The sequence below is a fragment of the Thrips palmi genome, unplaced genomic scaffold, assembly GCF_012932325.1.
Source record: "Thrips palmi isolate BJ-2018 unplaced genomic scaffold, TpBJ-2018v1 HiC_scaffold_1, whole genome shotgun sequence".
Lineage (NCBI taxonomy): Eukaryota > Metazoa > Arthropoda > Insecta > Thysanoptera > Thripidae > Thrips > Thrips palmi.
In genome coordinates this window covers 1,980,909-1,999,580 of record NW_023144620.1, presented here as the reverse complement: position 1 = coordinate 1,999,580, position 18,672 = coordinate 1,980,909, and the positions used below count along the sequence as shown (strand labels likewise).

The window sequence follows — 18,672 nt, the reverse complement described above, 5'->3', positions numbered from 1 at the left end:
CAGAGGAAAACAAAAATAACGTTGCTCCCCTAATGCAAAATTTCGTGGACACTCAGATTTTATTCCTTGTGGTAATTTCGCCTTGTCCTATTTTTAAGAGGGACAATCGCACAGGCCGATAGCATAAACTGGACTCCAACTTCTGGGAAATTAATGTCAGCGCCATCTGCTGCTGCTGGCATGAAAATGAAAGGCTGAATGCAGAATTTTATTGTCCGGGTGATGTCGGTGCTAGTTTCAACAGGATCAAATAGAGCATATTTGTTCTTCAGTGAACGCTGACGAAGCTTGTAAGTTGATCAGGAATTCTTACATTTGATTAAACACTGATAACAAAGAGACTTCACAGTTAGTTTTTGTTCTCGTTGCACTTGTAACCTGCGGCCCCTGCTAGTCATTGTTCGTGAAAGTGAACTGATTGCCCGTTTCCTTATTCCCTCCTTGACGCATTCGTCTGCAATCATTTGTGGTGTGGGCGTTTTATTGTGTCACTCTGATCGTGGTAGTACCTAGCTCGTGGCATTTGTCGCGCAATCATTAAAGTTCCATATCATCCGTGTGTGATGTTGTGATCACACACAGTACTGAAGAAGTTCAATTGATGTGGGGCATATCTCTCTTTCATGCCAATGACATCTTTTCAATGAAGCCTCTCTGCTTTTGATCCTCCTTGCAACTCCGAACCTTTCTCTCAAGTTAATCGTCTCTTATACAGTTTCTTATCATTACTGTTTCAGACGATTAAACAGCTTTGCCCCTCCTGACTGTCGCTGCTCATAGGAGATATTTTTGAAAATTGTTTTAGTTCTATTGATACTACATTATTTGAAAATGGGTACGTATTGATTCTTTATTTTCAAACAACAACAGAATATGTTCGCTCCTATTTTTATTTTGTTTTACCTTATCACAAATTAGTAATATTGTTCTCCCTCTTTGCAGCTGGCACTGATAAGGGTGATAATGATGTTGATGGGAAAGCAGCAAAACCTGGTGATGTTTCACAACAAAAAGACCCGGCTGAAGGCAACCCACCTGCAGCAGACCCCACATCCAGCCAAGCAGCTTCCTCTTCCAGCATGGATATAGATTCCACTGCTGACACATCAGCTACAGCCAGTGGCAGTCAAGCAGCCTGTTCCACTAAGTCATGCGTTTCTGAAACGGCAAGTTTCCGTCCAAGAAGCCCAGAGCACTCTCCCAACATTGAAGATGTTGACTTTAAAGTAATATTCAGCAAGAGCAAGTATGATATAACATTTCCCCTGGATGATACAGTAGCACAATTGAAGGATCACCTAGAAATCATCACTGGTCAGTGTTTCATTTCGCTTGTTTTATGCTATTATTAAGCTCAAAAAGAATACTAACTTTTTGGTCTTGTTTGCTCTAGGTGTTCCTCGAACAATGCAAAAATTGATGATTAAGGGCTTGGCTAAGGATTCATTTACCCTTCGTGAAGCAGGTGTTACAAAGGGATCTAAAATCATGCTAGTTGGCTCTAAGCTTGATGATATCCTATCTGTGTCCACTCCTAGCAAAGAGGTAAGGCTGTAATGTGACAACATTAATTTATGTCGGTTTTCTCTACCTGAGATTTGATTTGAATTTTTTTAATGCATTTGCATATTGTTGTTCTAGGAGCTGGAGCTGGAGAAAAGCAGCTCTAATGCAAAGGAGCCCTTATCAAAACAAAAAATACACAAGAAAGTGCTTGATAAAGGTGTGCCTGATGATGTGATGCCTGGCATTCTTAATAACAAGGTAAATACACACTTTACGAATATGATACATATTTTGTTCATGACCATGTATTTCACTACTTACAATTCATTATTTGACCCACTCAGGAAGCATTACCACCCTTCCCACTTTCTGGAATGTTAAATAAATATGGTGGAAAAGTTCGGCTCACGTTTAAGCTTGAGCAAGATGAAGTTTGGATTGGAACTAAAGAGCGAACTCAAAAATTATCCATGAACTCCATTCGGGGCGTAGTAAGTGAACCAATAGAAGGACATGAAGAGTATCACATTTTAGTAAGTTTGTGTTTTTTTACTTCTTCAACTTCAAGCAAATAAAGAAGATTGAGTCCTATCTTGTCTTAATATTTTCTTAATTTTTATTTTTGTTCACAGGGAATTCAGCTAGGTCCAACAGAGGCCTCTCGGTATTGGGTTTACTGGGTTCCTGTGCAGTACATTGATGCAATTAAGGATACTATCATGGGCTCATCATGGATTATCTAAGGAATCCCTCTGCCCCCCTGTCCTAGTTTGTTTGCGAGTTTGTGACTCAAGCACTTCTTTCTCCATTGCCAAAGGGTTTGTTGTTTGTTTTTCTTTTTTTGCTTTATCTCAAGTTCTGCTTTTCCATAGCATCATTGTCAATGGAAGTTCAATGATGGAGATAGTACAAACTGCTATGTACATGTTAATACCAAACCTTTCTTTGAAAAAAAAAAAAATCGATTGTTATCTTAAAAGTTGGTTGTGTGTGCTGTACCTAGTTGATTGAAGTGCATTGTTTCTCGTGTATTTAATTACCATTAGGAATTCATTGATATTATTGTGTCAGATTATATGGGTCTGGAGCTAACAAAAAGGTCATTTTGTGTTGTTGTTTTTCTTGTTTTTTTTTTCTTTCAAAAGTATTCTTTTTTCCTTGACTGAAAACTTCTTGATCTGTGATTTAAAGGATCTGTGCTGAACAGAAATCCCTTTCTGGGTCTTAAACATTAACTCCGCTAGCAGAGCAGTGTTTTCCCCAGCTGGTCTCAAGACGCCTAGATTACTTTTTTTTGAGGAAGAAGGTGAAGAACTTAATGAAGGTTTGTGGATTTTTGTGACTTAATCTTAAGCAGTTTTCAGTTGTCAATTGTGAATGTGTGTAACTGCAATAAGAAACTGTCTTAACAGTCTTTCCAAATTTATACAGTAGTTTTCACTATTCTTTTTTTATTTTAAAATAAATTGTCTTCTAAAGCAACTTTTATGATAGCACTCTATTTTTTTTTAAACATCACATCTGTTGCTCCAGCTTTCCGAACTAAATATCTATAATCTTTCTGCATTAAAGGAGGTTTGGCCTGGTTGTTGTAAAGACAGCAATGGATTTGAATGAATTCAGTTTTCTATCAATTCTCATTGCAGCAGAGAGAAGTAACCCATCATGAAATAATTCTTACAGCTTTTCAAGTTTCTTTATTATCTGGTTATCATTCATCACAGGGAGGGCAAAGAGGGTTGTCTTTCCATTTGCTCAGTGTTACACCTAGACAACAATGATTAACTATGGTATCTTGTTTAATTAATCAGTGCTTGGGAAGAAAATCAATTGGGATGGCCTCTATCATGTAACTGCAGACATGAAACCATGTTTTGTGGAAGACATCACTGTTATCATCATAATTCAAGAAAAGATGAAAAAAGAGTTACCATTTTTGCCTCTTGGTTTCTTGCATAAATTAAGAAGAATGTGACAGCCATATTGGTGTAGACATTTCCATTTGGAACATGATCTAATTCTTCATTTAAAAATAACTTTTGTATTGTTTTCAAGCAATCTAGGTCTCTTTAAATACTAGAACTAATCAACAAATAATTACTTAATGGGGTGTAGCAATCTGCTAAAAACAAAACCTACAGAGAGTATTCAACATTTGACATTTTTTAGTTGTCAAGTTTATAAATCTAACAATATAGTCATAAAGTGGTATACTCATGCTTTTCAAATCATTAATATCATGGAGTTCCAAGAATTGTGAATAGAACCAAAAACAGAAAAACAAGAAACTTGCTTTCTTGCATTGTGCAATGTCAGTCAGAATTCGATCTGTCCAGTCCCCTTCAGGTGGATACGAAGTATTGCCTGGCATCCTCTATTATGCACAGATGTCATGAAGTTATGCTTAACAAGAGAACAGAAAAAAAAAAAAAAAAAAGGTTTCACTAAAAAGAGAGATAAGACTCAAATCTTGATATGTATCTTGCTAGCTTTATGGATGCCTTAAAAAAGTTTGTTAAATCTTACTAGGGGCGATAAGAGGCTTAAAATCATTTGTTTGTTTTTTAAATCGATTATGGCAAGGTAAACTGGCAAAAGCTGTGAATTAATGCCCATTAAGAATTGAAAAAAATTGAAAAAAGCTAACCATTTGGGAACCTACTTAGCATTATAATTATCTCTTTCAAAAACAATAACTGCCACAAATATGTGTTACAAGAAATAAAACACAGTCATTTGAATTAAAAATAACAGTACAGACATGAAGGGTGTACTGAGTTCTACATACCTTTCTTTCTTTTTTTTTGTTTTTTGTTAACGTTTACAAACCGTCAAGTACAAAATTTAATGGATACTCTGGAGTAGTTGCCCAGTGGTTGCCAGGATAAGTTCCTTCCTTATTGCTATTTTTTAAAAATGGAAACTGAAAACTTTGATTTATAAAAGTTTCCTTTCATTTGTGTCCTGTTGTGATGCTACATCATTGACATCATCAATATAAGCTAAGGGCCACCAACATTTCTGTTGAGTGCATTATAATAATTATCATTAATATCCAATGAAAGTTACAGTTTTTTGACTGAAAGATTAGAACTAAGCCCAAGAAGGTTTTACAATGGTGACATTGCTTGGGGACAATGTTTGCCACAAATTGGATGCAGCAGAGGTAGAAGCTGTACTTGTTGCCTGAACAGCAGCTGTGGACATGGTTGATGTGGCAGCTGTTGCAGCAGTCATGACCGTTGCAGCCACCATTGCCACAGTACTGGATACTGTACTTGTGGTTGGCAATATTCTCCCAATTACACTAGCATCATTTGGGGCAACAGTTGCATTGAACTTTGTAGCACCAGATGCTTTAATGATTGCCGGAATAATGGTGCAGCCATTGGGCACAGGAGGGCCCAACATGTCATCAAGGATGTATGACATAAGGGACCCTGCAGTCAGTCCAATATTGTATGAGAGTGTCATAATGTTACCTGCAACATCATAGATGAAACTCACATCAGACTAATGTCACATTTGTCTCTTCAAAAAAAGCCTTTTGTTAAAATTTCAAATAGCTACCAGTCAGTTCACGCCGATCTTCAGGCACTTTGCTAGGAGCCTGAATCATAGGAATGCTTCCAACGAGTCCATTTGTGATCCCAAGGAAGAATGACAAAGTCATTGCATAGTATTCTCCTGGTATTGCTGGTCTGCCACGAGGGTAGGCACAGAGCCACAACAAGGGAACAATGCAAGCCCTTGATCCAGCGATGAATAGGAGATTGCCCCGGCTCCAATTTAGTGAGCAAGATGCTATGACCTAAAAAAAAATATTTAAAAAAAAAACTTGCAATATGACTCTAATGTACAACAAATTTTGAACTGCAAGTTTGACAAATCTCACCTTTCCCAACAAATCAGAGGCGTTGAAAATTGCTATAAGGATGACAGGCATCCAACTACCATACCTACAACTGACTATTTCTGTTTCAATCCCAGGATACAGGCATTGTGTTATGAAGTATGCTAATCCAATTGAAAGCATGTAAGGCCACACTACTTTGGCCACCTGCAGACGGATTTCCAAACCTCCTGCAACAAGAAACAGGGATTGTTTAGTGCTAAATTAATATTTTTCATATCTGCAGGACACAGGTGGACAACTTACGTCGGAAACCACGGACTGCCAATGATGGGCGTCTTCTTGCTCTAGCTGTTACATCTTTAGGTGTCTGTACCACAACGTCTTCCACCTTATAAGATGGACCAATGGTTTTTTCCGGTGATCCACTAGTTTGTGCTACAGCAGCTGCAGTCACAGCGGTGACTGGCAATGTGGGAGGAGCACCACTGGGCTCATAAACAGGATTAGCAAAGCTGAATCCAGAAATGCCTGGATCACGGGGGCTCTGCTGAAGTTTAAGTACTCCATATTGACTTCGAGACCCGCTTTCAGTATCAAGAGGCTCCATCTAAAACAAAAAATTTTTAAACTTATTCATTTTGTTTAAAGTTTGAAAACTTTTTTATAAGTAATTAAACCTTAATTGGGGTGACAGAAAGAGAGAAGGTTGAGACCTACCAAGCCTGCATCTTCAGTTGGCTCCAGTGTTATCTTTCGTTCTTGACACAACATTATATAGTACTTGATGAAAGCAGTTCTTCTCACAGTATGGTGCAGACCAAAGCACAATCCAACCATTGCGATGGATATAAGGAAAAATATTAAAGTATTTTCTTGTTGGTCATTAAGCATTAGTTTTGTAACTATGCGAATAAATGACACAAAGAATCCAGCAGCACCTGTAATGATGACAGAATTAACGCCTTGTACTTATCAAAGCTTAATCATTTCAGAACATAAAATTGGTACTTGCTTTCACCAGCCATGACTGCCTGAGTGTAACGAGATGGAAGCATGCTAGTGTAGCCATAAAAACTAGACTGCTGAACTGGAAAAAAATATAATTTTTTACAATGAAAATGGTGAGGAAATAAAAAGAGAAAGTAAATGCAAATGACGATTTTCTCATAATACCTGTGCAGCCTACAGCTAAAACAGCCATTGCTATGAGGTTTATTGAATATGATGTATGATGGCTGAACAATCCCAAATAAATTTCGCACACGGCGACAAAAAGGAGGGTAACAAATGAAACAATGTATCCTGAAAGTAGAAGCAAATTGACACAATTTTAGGAAAACGTTGGGTAAGAAGCGTGTATACTCAATCAGAGCACAAAACATACCAAAGGTGATTCGAGTGTGAAGTGACAGGCTTTCCACCAAGAGATTGTTGACCAGAACGGCGAAGAAGCCCATGAATATGTAAACTACATTCATGTCAAAAATAATTGTTGTGTTTGGGTATTGACTTTGGAAATAGTCAACAGCAACAATAAAGCTAGAATAGAAAAATAAAAATAGCTTGGTGTTAGAGGTCCTCATTGCACCACAATAATTCAATGCAGACGCAGAAACTTGGGAGCATGGCATAAAAACCTGTTATAAGGAAGGAGAAATCCGACACCCGCAAATACGAGAGAGAAATAAATGCAGTTGCAGTTATCGCCGGGAGGTGACATTTGGCGCGACGTCCACTCTTTCTCGGTGCTCGGTTTGAATTCAGACACCTTCTTGTGTGCCTTGCTGTCAAGCATGAGGTACCCCATACCCACTTTGTCCAAATCTTCGATTTCGGCCCCCATGCCTAAGGCACTCATATTGGCGGCACAAACGTCGCTCGACAAAAAAAACAACACTCGACCGTGGGCGGAGTTTGCCTCGTTAGTGGCACATGCAGAACATGGGTCGATATAAAATTTCTAAAAAACTTTCAGAAACCCATTTAGTCGCAATGCAGACTGTGACTGTTTCGAAGAGAAAGAGAAAGCCAGAGACACCGAGTTCGCCTTCAACACGTTTCATTGCGACAGAAACCCCGTGTACGCATGTCCAAGACCATTGATTTTCTGCGCCAAATGGCTGACGGAACGCAGTGCGGGCCCCCGGGCTGGCCAACAGACAACGTTGAACTTTGATGGATTTCTGATCGTATGCGACAAATAAAAGGTCTAAAACATTCCAGGTTTCAAATTTTATCAATTTTTATCAAATTTGAGACCCTTTGACCTGTCATTATAGTTTTCAAAACCAGTCGGAGTTTTCGTGACTTTCCTTCACGGGCAGTTGTCTCTCGGGGAATTCATTATTTGGATCAACAGTTGAAAGTGCTGGAAGTACGCAGAGCGCACATCAGCGCAGTTGTCAAGTGCCTCAAATTGTACAACGAAATTGAGTTAAATTCCAAATCCGTCAACAATGTCTTTGAACACCGCCCACACCAATGACGGCGTGCTCATCCACATGGGCGAACAGTACGTATGGCAGTCCTCGGCATCACTGCCTTGGCCCACTTTGTTGTCTGGAGACTGAGTCACTGACGTCTGGAAGGTTCCCCTTTTCTCTAAATTTCCTCGCCCTTGCTCAGAGTGTGAAAATGCGTGTCCTACGCCGGCTTTCCTGCCATTTAGGCCCCTTGCCCGCCCCTGCATCGCTTCCTGCAGCTCACTGCAACCTACTTCTCCAGAGATGGGGTCCCTCGGTTCCGTAGAGGTTATAGTTTGGCAGTTCCCTTCTTTGACTAATATTTGTTGCAGACATGTTGTTTGGCAGTTTTCTGTACCATGCGCCAACTTATCCACAATTTTTCTACTGTCTTTAGTTGTTGCCGTAGGATTCGAAGTCAGAGTGCTCATGACCACTGTTTACATATATTGTGCAATGTTTATCTTGACAGATGTACAGTAGTCCAGTCAATGTTTGTGCAGTGACTAATTTTAATATACCTTCAACTAACATTCAAATTCAAATTAAATTTCTCATTTTCTGTATTTTTTGACTTTGTACTATTGAACTTCTAATCTTAGCTAATGACTTAGGCAGATTCAATAAGGTCAGTGAAAACTGAAAGCAAATCTGTAACACACCTTCATTTCAGGATTTTTCTATTCTGCGATGATGTCACCATGGAATTTCATCATGTGGAGCAGGAAGTTTTTCGTGGATCTAAACGAGGTCGCCTCTATCTGACAACCCACCGAATGATCTTTACCAACAAGAATGCATCAGACAAATTGATGTCATTTTCATTCCCATTCGTCAGCATTAGTGAGGTAAAGCATTTGTGTTTATTTGGTTGATTCTTCAGCCTATTGTCCTCAAAATAATTTTTTACATTGTCTTCCATCCCTGACCAGGTTGAACTTGAGCAGCCTGTTTTCGGAGCTAATTACATCAAAGGCAAGGTCCGGGCGCAACCCAATGGAAATTGGGTGGGTGAAGCCAAATTCAAGCTCATGTTCAAGTCCGGTGGATGCATTGAGTTTGGACAAGTTCTGCTGAAAGCTGCGCAAATGGGTCAGTTATTTCAAGAGTTATTCATAGTTATTGTGGAGGAATTATGTTTTAGTTAAAATACATAGCAAAGTGTCAAATTTTATACTTTCTCTCCTATAGCGATGCGCATGGGCCCTCCGGATTATGCTCCTCCACCCTATGTGCCCCCAACTGGACCGTGGTACGCTGCTCCAGCACCTGCATACGCCCCCAATCCTACGGGCTACTATGGCTGGGTACCACCAACAGATGCATTTCCGCATGCCCCTGCAGGTCTGTTCCACACTTCTAAACCACTTTTTCTCATTATAAACTATTTTGTGTTGCTCCTGTTGTTCAACATGGTCTCTTTTCTTCTTTGGAACAGCAAATACCGTCTTCATGACGGACATGCCCCCTCCGTATCCAGGTATCAATGGCTACAATGGCTACGCTAATGCCCCCTCTGCCCCTGGGGCTGCCGGCTTCACAATGCCTCAAAATACCTCCTCTCAGGGTATGTATTCTTTCAGTTTGTAAGCTGTGTACCCCTACGCCACAGAAATTAATAAACTTAACTTTTTTTCTCTCCTTAAGATGCCAAAGCAGCTGAGGCAGCTCAGAGTGCCTACTACGATCCAAACAAACCACAGAGTGCGTGGGTACCACCACCTTCCTACTATGTAAGTATTTGAGATTTTTTGAAAATGATTATTTGATGTTTCCATTCTCTGCAACTGTCATGGTTCTTTTCAGGAACCTCCTCCATCCTACCACCATGCAACTGGCAAGAAAGATCAGTAGAGTTCTTTCATGTGAGAACTACATGAATGTTTGAGTGTAAGCAGTTCTGTCCATCAATAGTTGTGAAATTTCTTTGTTCTGTGGCCTTGGTTTACAAGTAATGTAACAAACAATTTGGAAGGAGAGAAAATTATGAAAAGTAATACAATCTAAGATGGCTGTTCAGTGATCTTTTGTTTTGTGAGGTAGTCTCGCAAATTATTATTGTTTAGTATGTCCCTTATTTTGTGCCTTTCTGGATTCGGTTTTGGTACTTTTTATTCTAAAATGCTGTAATCTTAAGTGTCATGAGTAATGTTTTCAATCTTGGACCATATTATGTAATGTTAAGGCTTAATGATAGAATAGCAAAAATTCATTTGTTTGGCTTATCATGTTAATGCAGATGAGAAAGAATGTGCATGCAATATTTTATTACAATCTCACCCTTTTTATTAGTTGTTTTGTTGGTAGATTTTGTCTAGAAGTCCCTAGCTTTTAACTGTGACAACATTCAGAATCTATGAAGTTACTGTAAAATGACATGATACCACTTGACGGTTTTTGCAAGTTTTAGAAGCAATTAATAACATTAAATTACATCACTTTGCTTTGCTGATGTCCAAAAGACGAGAAAAGTAGCACAAAGCACTTATAGTTTTATTAGTTGCAAGGTTCTTCATCCCTTTTCTTTCAGATTTTATATTTAATATTGACTGATCGGAATTGGAGGTGATGTGGAGTGCTCATATTACATATGTAGTGATTTGTTAATGCTATGAGAAAGGTTTGTAATGTTTTGAAAAGAAGTGTAAGGTTCATAGATTTTTCTTAATCTTGTTTTCAAACAAAATTAATCCAAACAATGTTACTGACTCAGTTTTCCACAATTATATCATTGGATTAGGCCTCATTCATTTTGCCCAGTGGTGTTCACGTGTTTGATTTGCTCTTATTTGAAGTTGTCAAATCGCAGTTACTGAAATACTTTTATGTGATACTCATGTTATTCTGTATCTAAATTTACTGCACTAGCCTGTGAATATTCTTTTGAAGAGGCAACTCCCTATTGAAGGTTGTATTTAACCTGTGCACATACCAGTTTGTGAATTAAGTGTATGATATACTTCAAGAGCCTGATAAAGGTTTTGTTTTTGTTAAAATTTTATGATGAGCATGCCTGCTTTAGTGAGTTTGAGGTGGGAATTGCTGATTGTTAATGTTGATTTTGATAACTTCTATTGTTCACTTTAATATATTCTTGTATTGTGAATTATCTCCAAAGATTGCATTCTTGCAAAGCCAGTTATTATACTCCATGCTTCTCTTTCATTATGAAGATCCATAGTATTTTGTTTTTATTTGATTGAAGCAACTTGGTTAAATAAGCCGGTTATCGGTGCTGTGATTTTATCATTATATTATGTAGCAGTGTCTCGTGCTGTACTGTACTCTTATTTTTATCATCCTATTTTCTATAATATGTTTGCCTCATGTTATAAAAGTGTATTCCGCTTGTTAATTCATTGAATGTGAATAAACATTAATTATTGGTTGCTAAGGAGGCATTAATTTCTCACATGGCTCAATCCCTGTAGGCTATTGCCACTTTCGGACTGTGAACTACAAGCATGCTTGTGACTCAGCCTTTGCACAGAGTCCAACATTGAAGTCCGGAAACAAAATGGTCAGATACTGTCACTTCAGATTGCGGCCTGGTTTTGTTCCCCTATAAGCACAGAAGTGTTCTAGGATGGATGGTATGATGGCTTATCGAACACGCATCAGAGTCCCACCTCACTTTCGGGCTCAAACTAAGATTGTTTGGAAACGGGACTAGTCGCAAGCGTTCTCAACTTTAGGAAGAACAAGCACCTTGTAGACGCGAAAAGTACCTTTAAAAATCTGCACTCGAACGCTAGAGGTCTGCTGAGGCCTAACAGCGCTGATGACGATGACTTCTCGCTCTCGCTGCTCTCGCGAGCTAGCGCCTGCCAGGTAGGCAACCATCCCGTCCCGCGACACACCGGTGTCAGGACGGTGGCCTACCCTGCCCCGTGCGATTGCGATTAACGGCTGGCTCGCTGGGGCTCGCTGGCACGCTTGTGCTGCTGCGCCGAGGGGTGATCCACTGTAAAATTTTGTGTACAATGATTGTGTGAATGTGCAAGATTTCTGGTGTTTTTGCCACATGTGTTGCCTACTTACAGGCGTTTTTGCCACCTGAATGTGAAATGGGGTCAAATTTTGTACAATGAATGTGGGAAGCTGTTCCCCCCTCGTGCTGCGCTGCCACGTCCGCCTTCAGCCTGAGTCCACCAAAAGCGCCCTTCGAAGCGTCCCATCCCACAGCGTCCTTTCGTGGCGCTCTTCTGTGCACTGAGAAAACCTTACAAACTATTTTGGGCGTTACAAAGAAAATTAGTTTGTATAACAAAGTATTTTGAGCATACGTAAGCTAACAAAGAAAATACTTCGTAATTTACGAACTATTTCTTCGTATAACAAAGTATTTTAGTTTGTTATACGTATGCTCAAAATACTTCGTAAGGTTTTAAGAGTGTGGCCGCGACTACACGTTTGCTCGGAGAGGCTTGTGAGAGGGCTGACCATGCCGCCCTAGCCCTCACTATCCACGCCTGCGTCACGCGAAGAGAAGAAGATGATGGCGCCTTTTTTGTCGGTGGGGTGGGGGTGGGGGCATGGGGGTCAAAAATGACGCACATGTGGCCGGCGTGGGACGGTCCGGGACGGTCCGCGTTCTGGAGGGTGGCCTGTCGTCGGCGCGCGGCCCGCACGGCCGGCCCAGTAGACTTACTCCGAGAGTCGTTTTCGTCGCCCTGTCTCTCTCGCACGTACAGGGGGCGCCCCATGAGTGCGAGAGAGACGGGGCGACGAAAACGACTCTCGGAATCGGTCTGCAGTAACAACAGGGGCTTGACGGGGACGCCGGGGATTAGCACGCATAAATCAGGGGGAGGCAGCCAAAGGCAGCGCGGCTCCATTCCGAGCAGAGCTCTCGTCGCTCCGTCTCTGTCGCACTCACGGGGCAAGGGGCGTCGCGCAGGAGGGCGTGAGAGAGACGGGGCGACGACGGCGCCGTTCGGAATCGAGCTGCAGGGGCCTCATGGCGGCAAAACCTACAATTAGAACGAAACAAACAGGTCCGAGTGTGGCAACGCGATTCGGGGGGAGGGGGGGGGGGAGAGGAGGACCGCCGGGCCGGGACGTGCACCGCTTTTCGCCAAAACGGTTTTCGCGTTCGGCGTGCACATTATTCGCCCGTCTCGGTTTTGTTTTGGTCGCGGGTTGCGGAACGCAGCGCGCCCAGTCAAAGCGCCTCCGTGTGACCGCGCCGCCGCTGTGGCCGCGGGGTCCTCGCGGGGTGCTGCGGGCTGATTCCGAACAACGCTCTCGTCGCTCTCTCGCACCTGCTGCACCACCCTGACGCCCCCCCTTGGCGTCGAGCGGGAGCAGGAGGCTCTAGTACACTGGTAAAACTAAAGCGTAGCATTACCCACTGTTTTCAAGCGTAATCAGGTTACGCTTGAAATCAAGCGTAACAGGCTCATCCGCCAAGATTCCCCCTATCAAAATGCATGGGGGAATTTCTAGTCTATGCTTGATTTCAAGCGTAACTTCTTCAAGCGTAACTTTATGCTTGACTCAAGCATAGAGTTACGCTTTAGTTTTACCAGTGTACTCGGTTGCAATGGACTGGTCCTTCCAAGACCACTCGGACGAGCATCCTTCGACGGTTTATCAACGCACAACCCTACAAGGGAGCAGCCTGCAGAACCCCACCTTTTCCTGGCGCGCAGTGGGGAAGTACCCAAGCCACCCACGTCATTGCCTGGTTCTTGACGAGAATGTACACTACCATCATTCGCCAGGCGCAGTAATTTGAAGGGAGGGGACCCCACACCCCCCAACCCCAGCCCGCCCTAGATAGACACCCTGGAAGGTAGTCAACAAGCAGGTCTTTGCCCCAGTAAGTAGGTAAAAATCGCTAAATTACCACTCCATAGAAAAATCCTGGCTCCGCGCCTGTCATTCGCAAACGGCGAGCCGACTTCTGAAAGTCCTCCATGCACGCAGCAAGGCCGAGCAAGGCCTTCCCCCTTCCCCACCTCTCGCGGCTGCATTTTTCGTCTGTATCCCAAAAATCGCTCCGTTACAGGGGCAAAGTGCGACTTTTTGTCTACCGTTCAAGTGGCACCAGACCCCCCCCCCCCTTTTCCCGCGCCTGGAGGCGGCGGCACCAATAAGGGCCAAGGCCGCCAAGGCCGCGACTCAAGGGAGCCAAACGAAGTCCGACAAGTCCGGCATGTGGGGCTGCCGGCTGCGAGCTGCCGGTCGAACAGGACAGGGCAGGGCGGGGCGGGGCGGGGCGGGGCGGGGCGGGGCGGGGCGGGGCGGGGCAGGGCAGGGCAGGGCAGGGCGGGGCGGGGCGGGGCGGGGCGGGCGGGGCGCGGCGGGGCAGGGCAGGGCAGGGCAGGGCAGGGCAGGGCGGGGCGGGGTGGGGCGGGGCGGGGCGGGGCGGGGCAGGGCAGGGCAGGGCGGGGCAGGGCGGGCGGGGCGGGGCAGGGCAGGGCAGGGCAGGGCAGGGCTGGACCGGCCCCACCCACCAGGCATTCATTGGTTCATTGGCGAATCCAGCTTTGTGCAGCTTTGGTAGAACTGGGTAGAACGCCCAGGTATGTACGTACCGGACCGACACTGTCAACAGCCTCCGCGCGCAGCTCACGAAAAAAAAGAATTTGTTGTGACAACGAAAATGTATGTTGATTTTGGGATAGCAAAAAAAAAGTTGTTAGACGTACTATAAATTTGTTGTGAGAACGAACACTTTGCTCTCACGACAAATTATTCGTCAGGAGTACAAACATTCATTTTTATTGTGTTTAGTACTCCTGACGATATAGTTCGTTGTCAGAACGAAATGTTCGTTCAGACAACAAATTGGTAGTACGCCCAACAACTTTTTTTAGCTATCCCAAAATCAACATACATTTTCGTCGCCACAACAAATTCTTTTTTTACGTGCTCGCCCTTTTTGGGGAGGAGGGGGGAAATTGGCACTTTTTGCCTCCTCCACACTAAACCTTGTCACTTTTTGTACGTGAGTGACGCACTTTGTCAAACGTTACCAAACCCCTTTTCCCTCCCTGTATCCGCCCCTGGCTTTCTTGGTCCTGCTAGTGTGGCATTGAGCGCAGTGTAGCAATGCATCAATCCAATGGACCACTCCGAGCATGGTCGTCCAGGCGGTGCACCTACACTGCCTACACTTCGACGTGCAGCGGACGCGCTGACTAGTATTTGGACTACGCGGCCAACAACCGCGACCCAGTGGCGGTCGTCGCTGACCGAATTTTCTCGCCTACGTGACCGAAGGTGGACAGACAGACAGACGGACGGACAGACGGATAGGCAGACCAGCGATACGCGAGCAGCGGGCTCGTTGGTCGTTGCGCTTATGTTGTTGAGCCGCACCGGTTTGGCAGAGAGGGGTGGGCCGTTATCCTACGCCACTGGTCAGCCATGACGTCACAGGAGGGCTCCGGGGATTCCATAGAAGACCGTTGGAGGCAGCCGAAAGTCCCGACTCGTTTTGAGGTCCAGAGTCGCTAAATGGGACTCGAACCGAACGTGTGACCTCACCAATGGATTCCTCGTTCGGAGAGCAATCCATTGGTGGGGTCAAATTCGGCTCGAGTCTCATTTAGCCACTCTGGAGCTGAAAATCCATCCGGAATTTTGACTGCCTCCACCGGTCTTCTGGCTCACTATGCGCTCCCGAGGTGAACGCCGGTGAGGCCGAAAGCGCAGGGAAGTTGTCGCAGGACTTCCCTCCCCCAACCCCGGCCCTCCCACCCTCCTGCAGTCGCGGGTGGATCCAGAGGTGGCCTGAGGGGGGCAAAGTAGCACCTGGTAACACTTTTGGCTTATTTGGGTAAACTGTTGCTTTTTGTCTACCCTTTCAGGTGGCTATCCGAGGCTGTCAAGGAGTTACTGTGCTTTTGCCCCACCCCTCCTTCTCGATCGCTTGCCTTCCTGGAGCTTTCTTGGCCAGGGAAGGCCGAGGCGGGAGACCCGGGCAGCCATCGGGAGAGTCTCAAGTTATTAGTTGCAGTTACGTCACCACTTATCAGGGCAGGCCGGCCGGGCCTTGAGCCTTCGGCAAGGCCTTCGGGCCGGGGCACACCGGTGTGGATATTTCGCCCGTGGCCACAAACCAATCGCGCGAAACGGCGTGAATTTCCATTTTAAAAGGAGGCCGGCCGGCCGGGCTTCGCCTGCTTCGCCTGACTTGGTCGCGGCCACCTCGAGGTGTCGATGACGGCGGTGACCCTTGCCGCCGCTGGGCCGCGTCCGCGCCGTCCGCGGCGGCCGGCCTCCGCGCCGCACCTGCAGACTGATTCCGAGAGTCGTTTTCGTCGCTCTGTCTCTCTCGCACCGATACGGCACGCCACATGAGTGCGAGAGAGACAGAGCGACGAAAGAGCGCGCTGCGTCCGGAACGCGACGGGGAGCGGCCTGCAGACCCGGCCCGGGGGCAGCCCTTCGGCGCCGTGCCTCGGCACTGCCTCCACTTGGCGGCTAGGCCGCATGGCCTGGCTCTCTAGCCTGGCCATGCCGGGCCATGCCGTGGCGGTGCAGAAACGCGAATCGCAATCATAGCGCCGCGCGTGCACGGCCGCGTTTTGTACGCCTCATTCAGATCGGGATTCGGCTGCGCCAGTGTACGCCAGTGCGCCCGCCTACGGCTACGGCGCACAGTGGGCCAGAAGATCGGCGAAGGCAGTTGAAGTCCCGGACGCGTTTTGAGCTCCAGAGTGACTAGACAGGACTCGAACCGAACGTGTGACCCCACCAATGGATGGCTCTCCGAACGAGGAATCCATTGGTGGGGTCACACGCTCGGTTCGAGTCTTGTTTTGCGACTCTGGAGCTCATAACGCGTCTAGAGTTTTGGCCGCATGCGCCGGTCTGGTCTTCTGGCCCACTGTGCGGCGGCCTACGGCGGCCTACGTGTGGTGCGAGCAATCCGTCACCATGGAACTCCATGCCGTCACTGCGCGCTGCCGAGCCGAGCCATTCAAGAGAGTCGGTCCGTCGCTATCTGTCTTTGTCGCACTCGAGGGGCTCTCCATAGGGGTGCGAGAGAGACAGCGACGAACTGCTCTCCTGAATCGCTCGGCTGCACGCCGCGCCGCGGCGCTGCGCGAAACAGGACAAGACGGACAGGGCTGCGGTTCGTGTCGTGGCGCGCTGCGCGCTGCACGGGGTCAGGCTTGGGGGGCGGCCGAGCCGTGGCCCAGCCGTGGCCGAGCCCCTGCTTTGCATACCAGACCTGCATCCGCCTAGAACACGTTCGCAGAATGGCCGTTGTTGGACACTACACCCACTCGACCCACATTACACTGAGGGGATCAATGCACACCCCGAGAACCAAAGACCAGGGAATTCCCATCCACGCATTTTTGCTCCGAGTCCCGCCGAACGTTGTTCCTCGCAGGCGAAAACCTCTGGGGAAAACCGAGTGATCTTCTGACAGAACAACGTATCTTCGTTGGGAATCCCGCGGCAGCTACGCTGTTATGTACGAATGCCACACAACTGAGGCACTGAATTCGCCCGCTGATTAGCCCATGACCCAACTAACTGCTGCCCGCCGAACTAACTCACTCCGCACAGTTGTTGGTCGCATAGATATCTCTGGTCTGGACCGTTCTTGTGCATTTCAGAGACTTGAACGCGTGGCAGACCGAGAGGAGCGGCCCGTCTTGAGCGCCCTTCAGCGCCTGTAAGGTAGAGTTACCAGCTCGCCCCACACAACGTAGCGCCTGTAAGGTAGAGTTACCAGCTCGCCCCACACAATGTAGCGCCTGAGAGGTAGGCCACCGGCTCGCCCCGTAACACACCGGCGTGGAGACGGTGGCATACCTTGCCCCTGCCAAGTTAAAGTCCTATTTACAGGGCTTTACTGCCAAGTCACCGGTGTGAGCTGGCGGAGCTGGCGATCTACCACTCGGCAGCGTCAAAGGCCTGTATATCGGCCCAGTGCGACCCAAGCGAGCGTGTTCTTGGTGAAGGAAGCTGTCATTCCTTACGGATCCTCCTTCACTACAAATCCAAAGGTGAGACTTCCCGCCACTCCAGAGGTGAGACAAAAGGGCTTGCGCCAAAATTTGGCGAGACAAAAAAATGTCTCACCACAAAATGCCAAGATATTTTATGGGGAGAAATTTTGGTATCGATCTGAAAGGTCTGATCAACACTTCGGAAGACTTTTTGTCTCGCCATATTTTGGCGCAGAGCCTTTCCACCTATTGTTTAATGCTCTTGGCCTCACCCGCTCGAAGGAACCGTGCTTCTGTGCACAGGAACGGGAACCGTCTTGATGCTACCCGCGCGCCGTGCGAGCAGGCAACCCATCCAACATCAGTTAGCTTTTTAGGTTTACTCAATTTCTCATATCCGAGCGACACACGTAGCCTTGCACCCCGCCGACCGAACCGAGGTATACTCTTCCCAGCGTAACCTTTCCGAAAGTAGTCCCTTGGCCGTTTTATCCCCACATTGGCACAGATTATTCGATGTTTCTCCCAAACTAAAGATTGATTCTCAAAATGAGGGCGAACGGGGCAGACAAAAATGTGTGGGCCTTTGACTGAAATAAGTTGTTATTATCGAATCTCTTCCAGTTGCTCAAACCTAATGCAGAAAGTTTGGAGCTCGGTCCAGAGGAGAAGCCGACCTCTCTCACACAGACCAAAACTTCTAAAGAATGAGACAAAATTTCAAAAAAAGAAGGTGAACGGGGCAGACAAAAATGTGTGGGCCTTTGACTGAAATAAGTTGTTATTATTGAATATCTTCCAGTTGCTCAAACCTAATGCAGAAAGTTTGGAGCACGGTCCAGAGGAGAAGCGAACCTGGTGCATTTAAACCAAAATTTTAAAAGAATAAGCCAGAATTCCACAAAATGAACGCGAGCTGGGCATACAA

General features: G+C 45.8%; 3 protein-coding genes across 5 annotated transcripts; 2 read left to right on the top strand and 1 right to left on the bottom strand.

Moving 5' to 3' along the window:
* The first annotated feature begins 30 nt into the window (after window positions 1–30).
* On the top strand, window positions 31–5,789 carry LOC117642122 (ubiquitin domain-containing protein UBFD1-like). 3 transcript variants are annotated; one of them, XR_004587534.1, is made up of 8 exons: window positions 31–290; window positions 738–835; window positions 943–1,314; window positions 1,394–1,545; window positions 1,642–1,764; window positions 1,851–2,039; window positions 2,139–2,324; window positions 5,646–5,789. XR_004587534.1 is itself a non-coding variant. In XM_034379976.1 (7 exons), the coding sequence occupies exons 2-7, from the start codon at window positions 832–834 to the stop codon at window positions 2,247–2,249; spliced, it is 951 nt and encodes a 316-aa protein (XP_034235867.1). In that variant the 5' UTR covers window positions 31–290; window positions 738–831; the 3' UTR covers window positions 2,250–2,988. The 3 variants fall into 3 exon arrangements, 1 of the variants encoding a protein (XP_034235867.1); XR_004587533.1 differs by lacking the exon at window positions 5,646–5,789 and adding an exon at window positions 2,698–2,988; XM_034379976.1 differs by lacking the exon at window positions 5,646–5,789 and having other exon boundaries at window positions 2,139–2,988.
* On the bottom strand, window positions 4,162–7,575 carry LOC117642116 (equilibrative nucleoside transporter 4). Its single transcript, XM_034379962.1, has 9 exons — window positions 7,000–7,575; window positions 6,747–6,901; window positions 6,536–6,664; window positions 6,375–6,449; window positions 6,080–6,300; window positions 5,666–5,969; window positions 5,402–5,589; window positions 5,077–5,317; window positions 4,162–4,988 (listed from the first exon to the last, which is right to left on the bottom strand). The coding sequence occupies exons 1-9, from the start codon at window positions 7,218–7,220 to the stop codon at window positions 4,600–4,602; spliced, it is 1,923 nt and encodes a 640-aa protein (XP_034235853.1). The 5' UTR covers window positions 7,221–7,575; the 3' UTR covers window positions 4,162–4,599.
* A 137-nt stretch (window positions 7,576–7,712) lies between these two features.
* LOC117642134 (WW domain-binding protein 2) lies at window positions 7,713–11,218 on the top strand. Its single transcript, XM_034379998.1, has 7 exons — window positions 7,713–7,874; window positions 8,498–8,672; window positions 8,757–8,916; window positions 9,016–9,168; window positions 9,263–9,391; window positions 9,472–9,557; window positions 9,631–11,218. The coding sequence occupies exons 1-7, from the start codon at window positions 7,819–7,821 to the stop codon at window positions 9,676–9,678; spliced, it is 807 nt and encodes a 268-aa protein (XP_034235889.1). The 5' UTR covers window positions 7,713–7,818; the 3' UTR covers window positions 9,679–11,218.
* The last annotated feature ends 7,454 nt before the right edge of the window (window positions 11,219–18,672 follow it).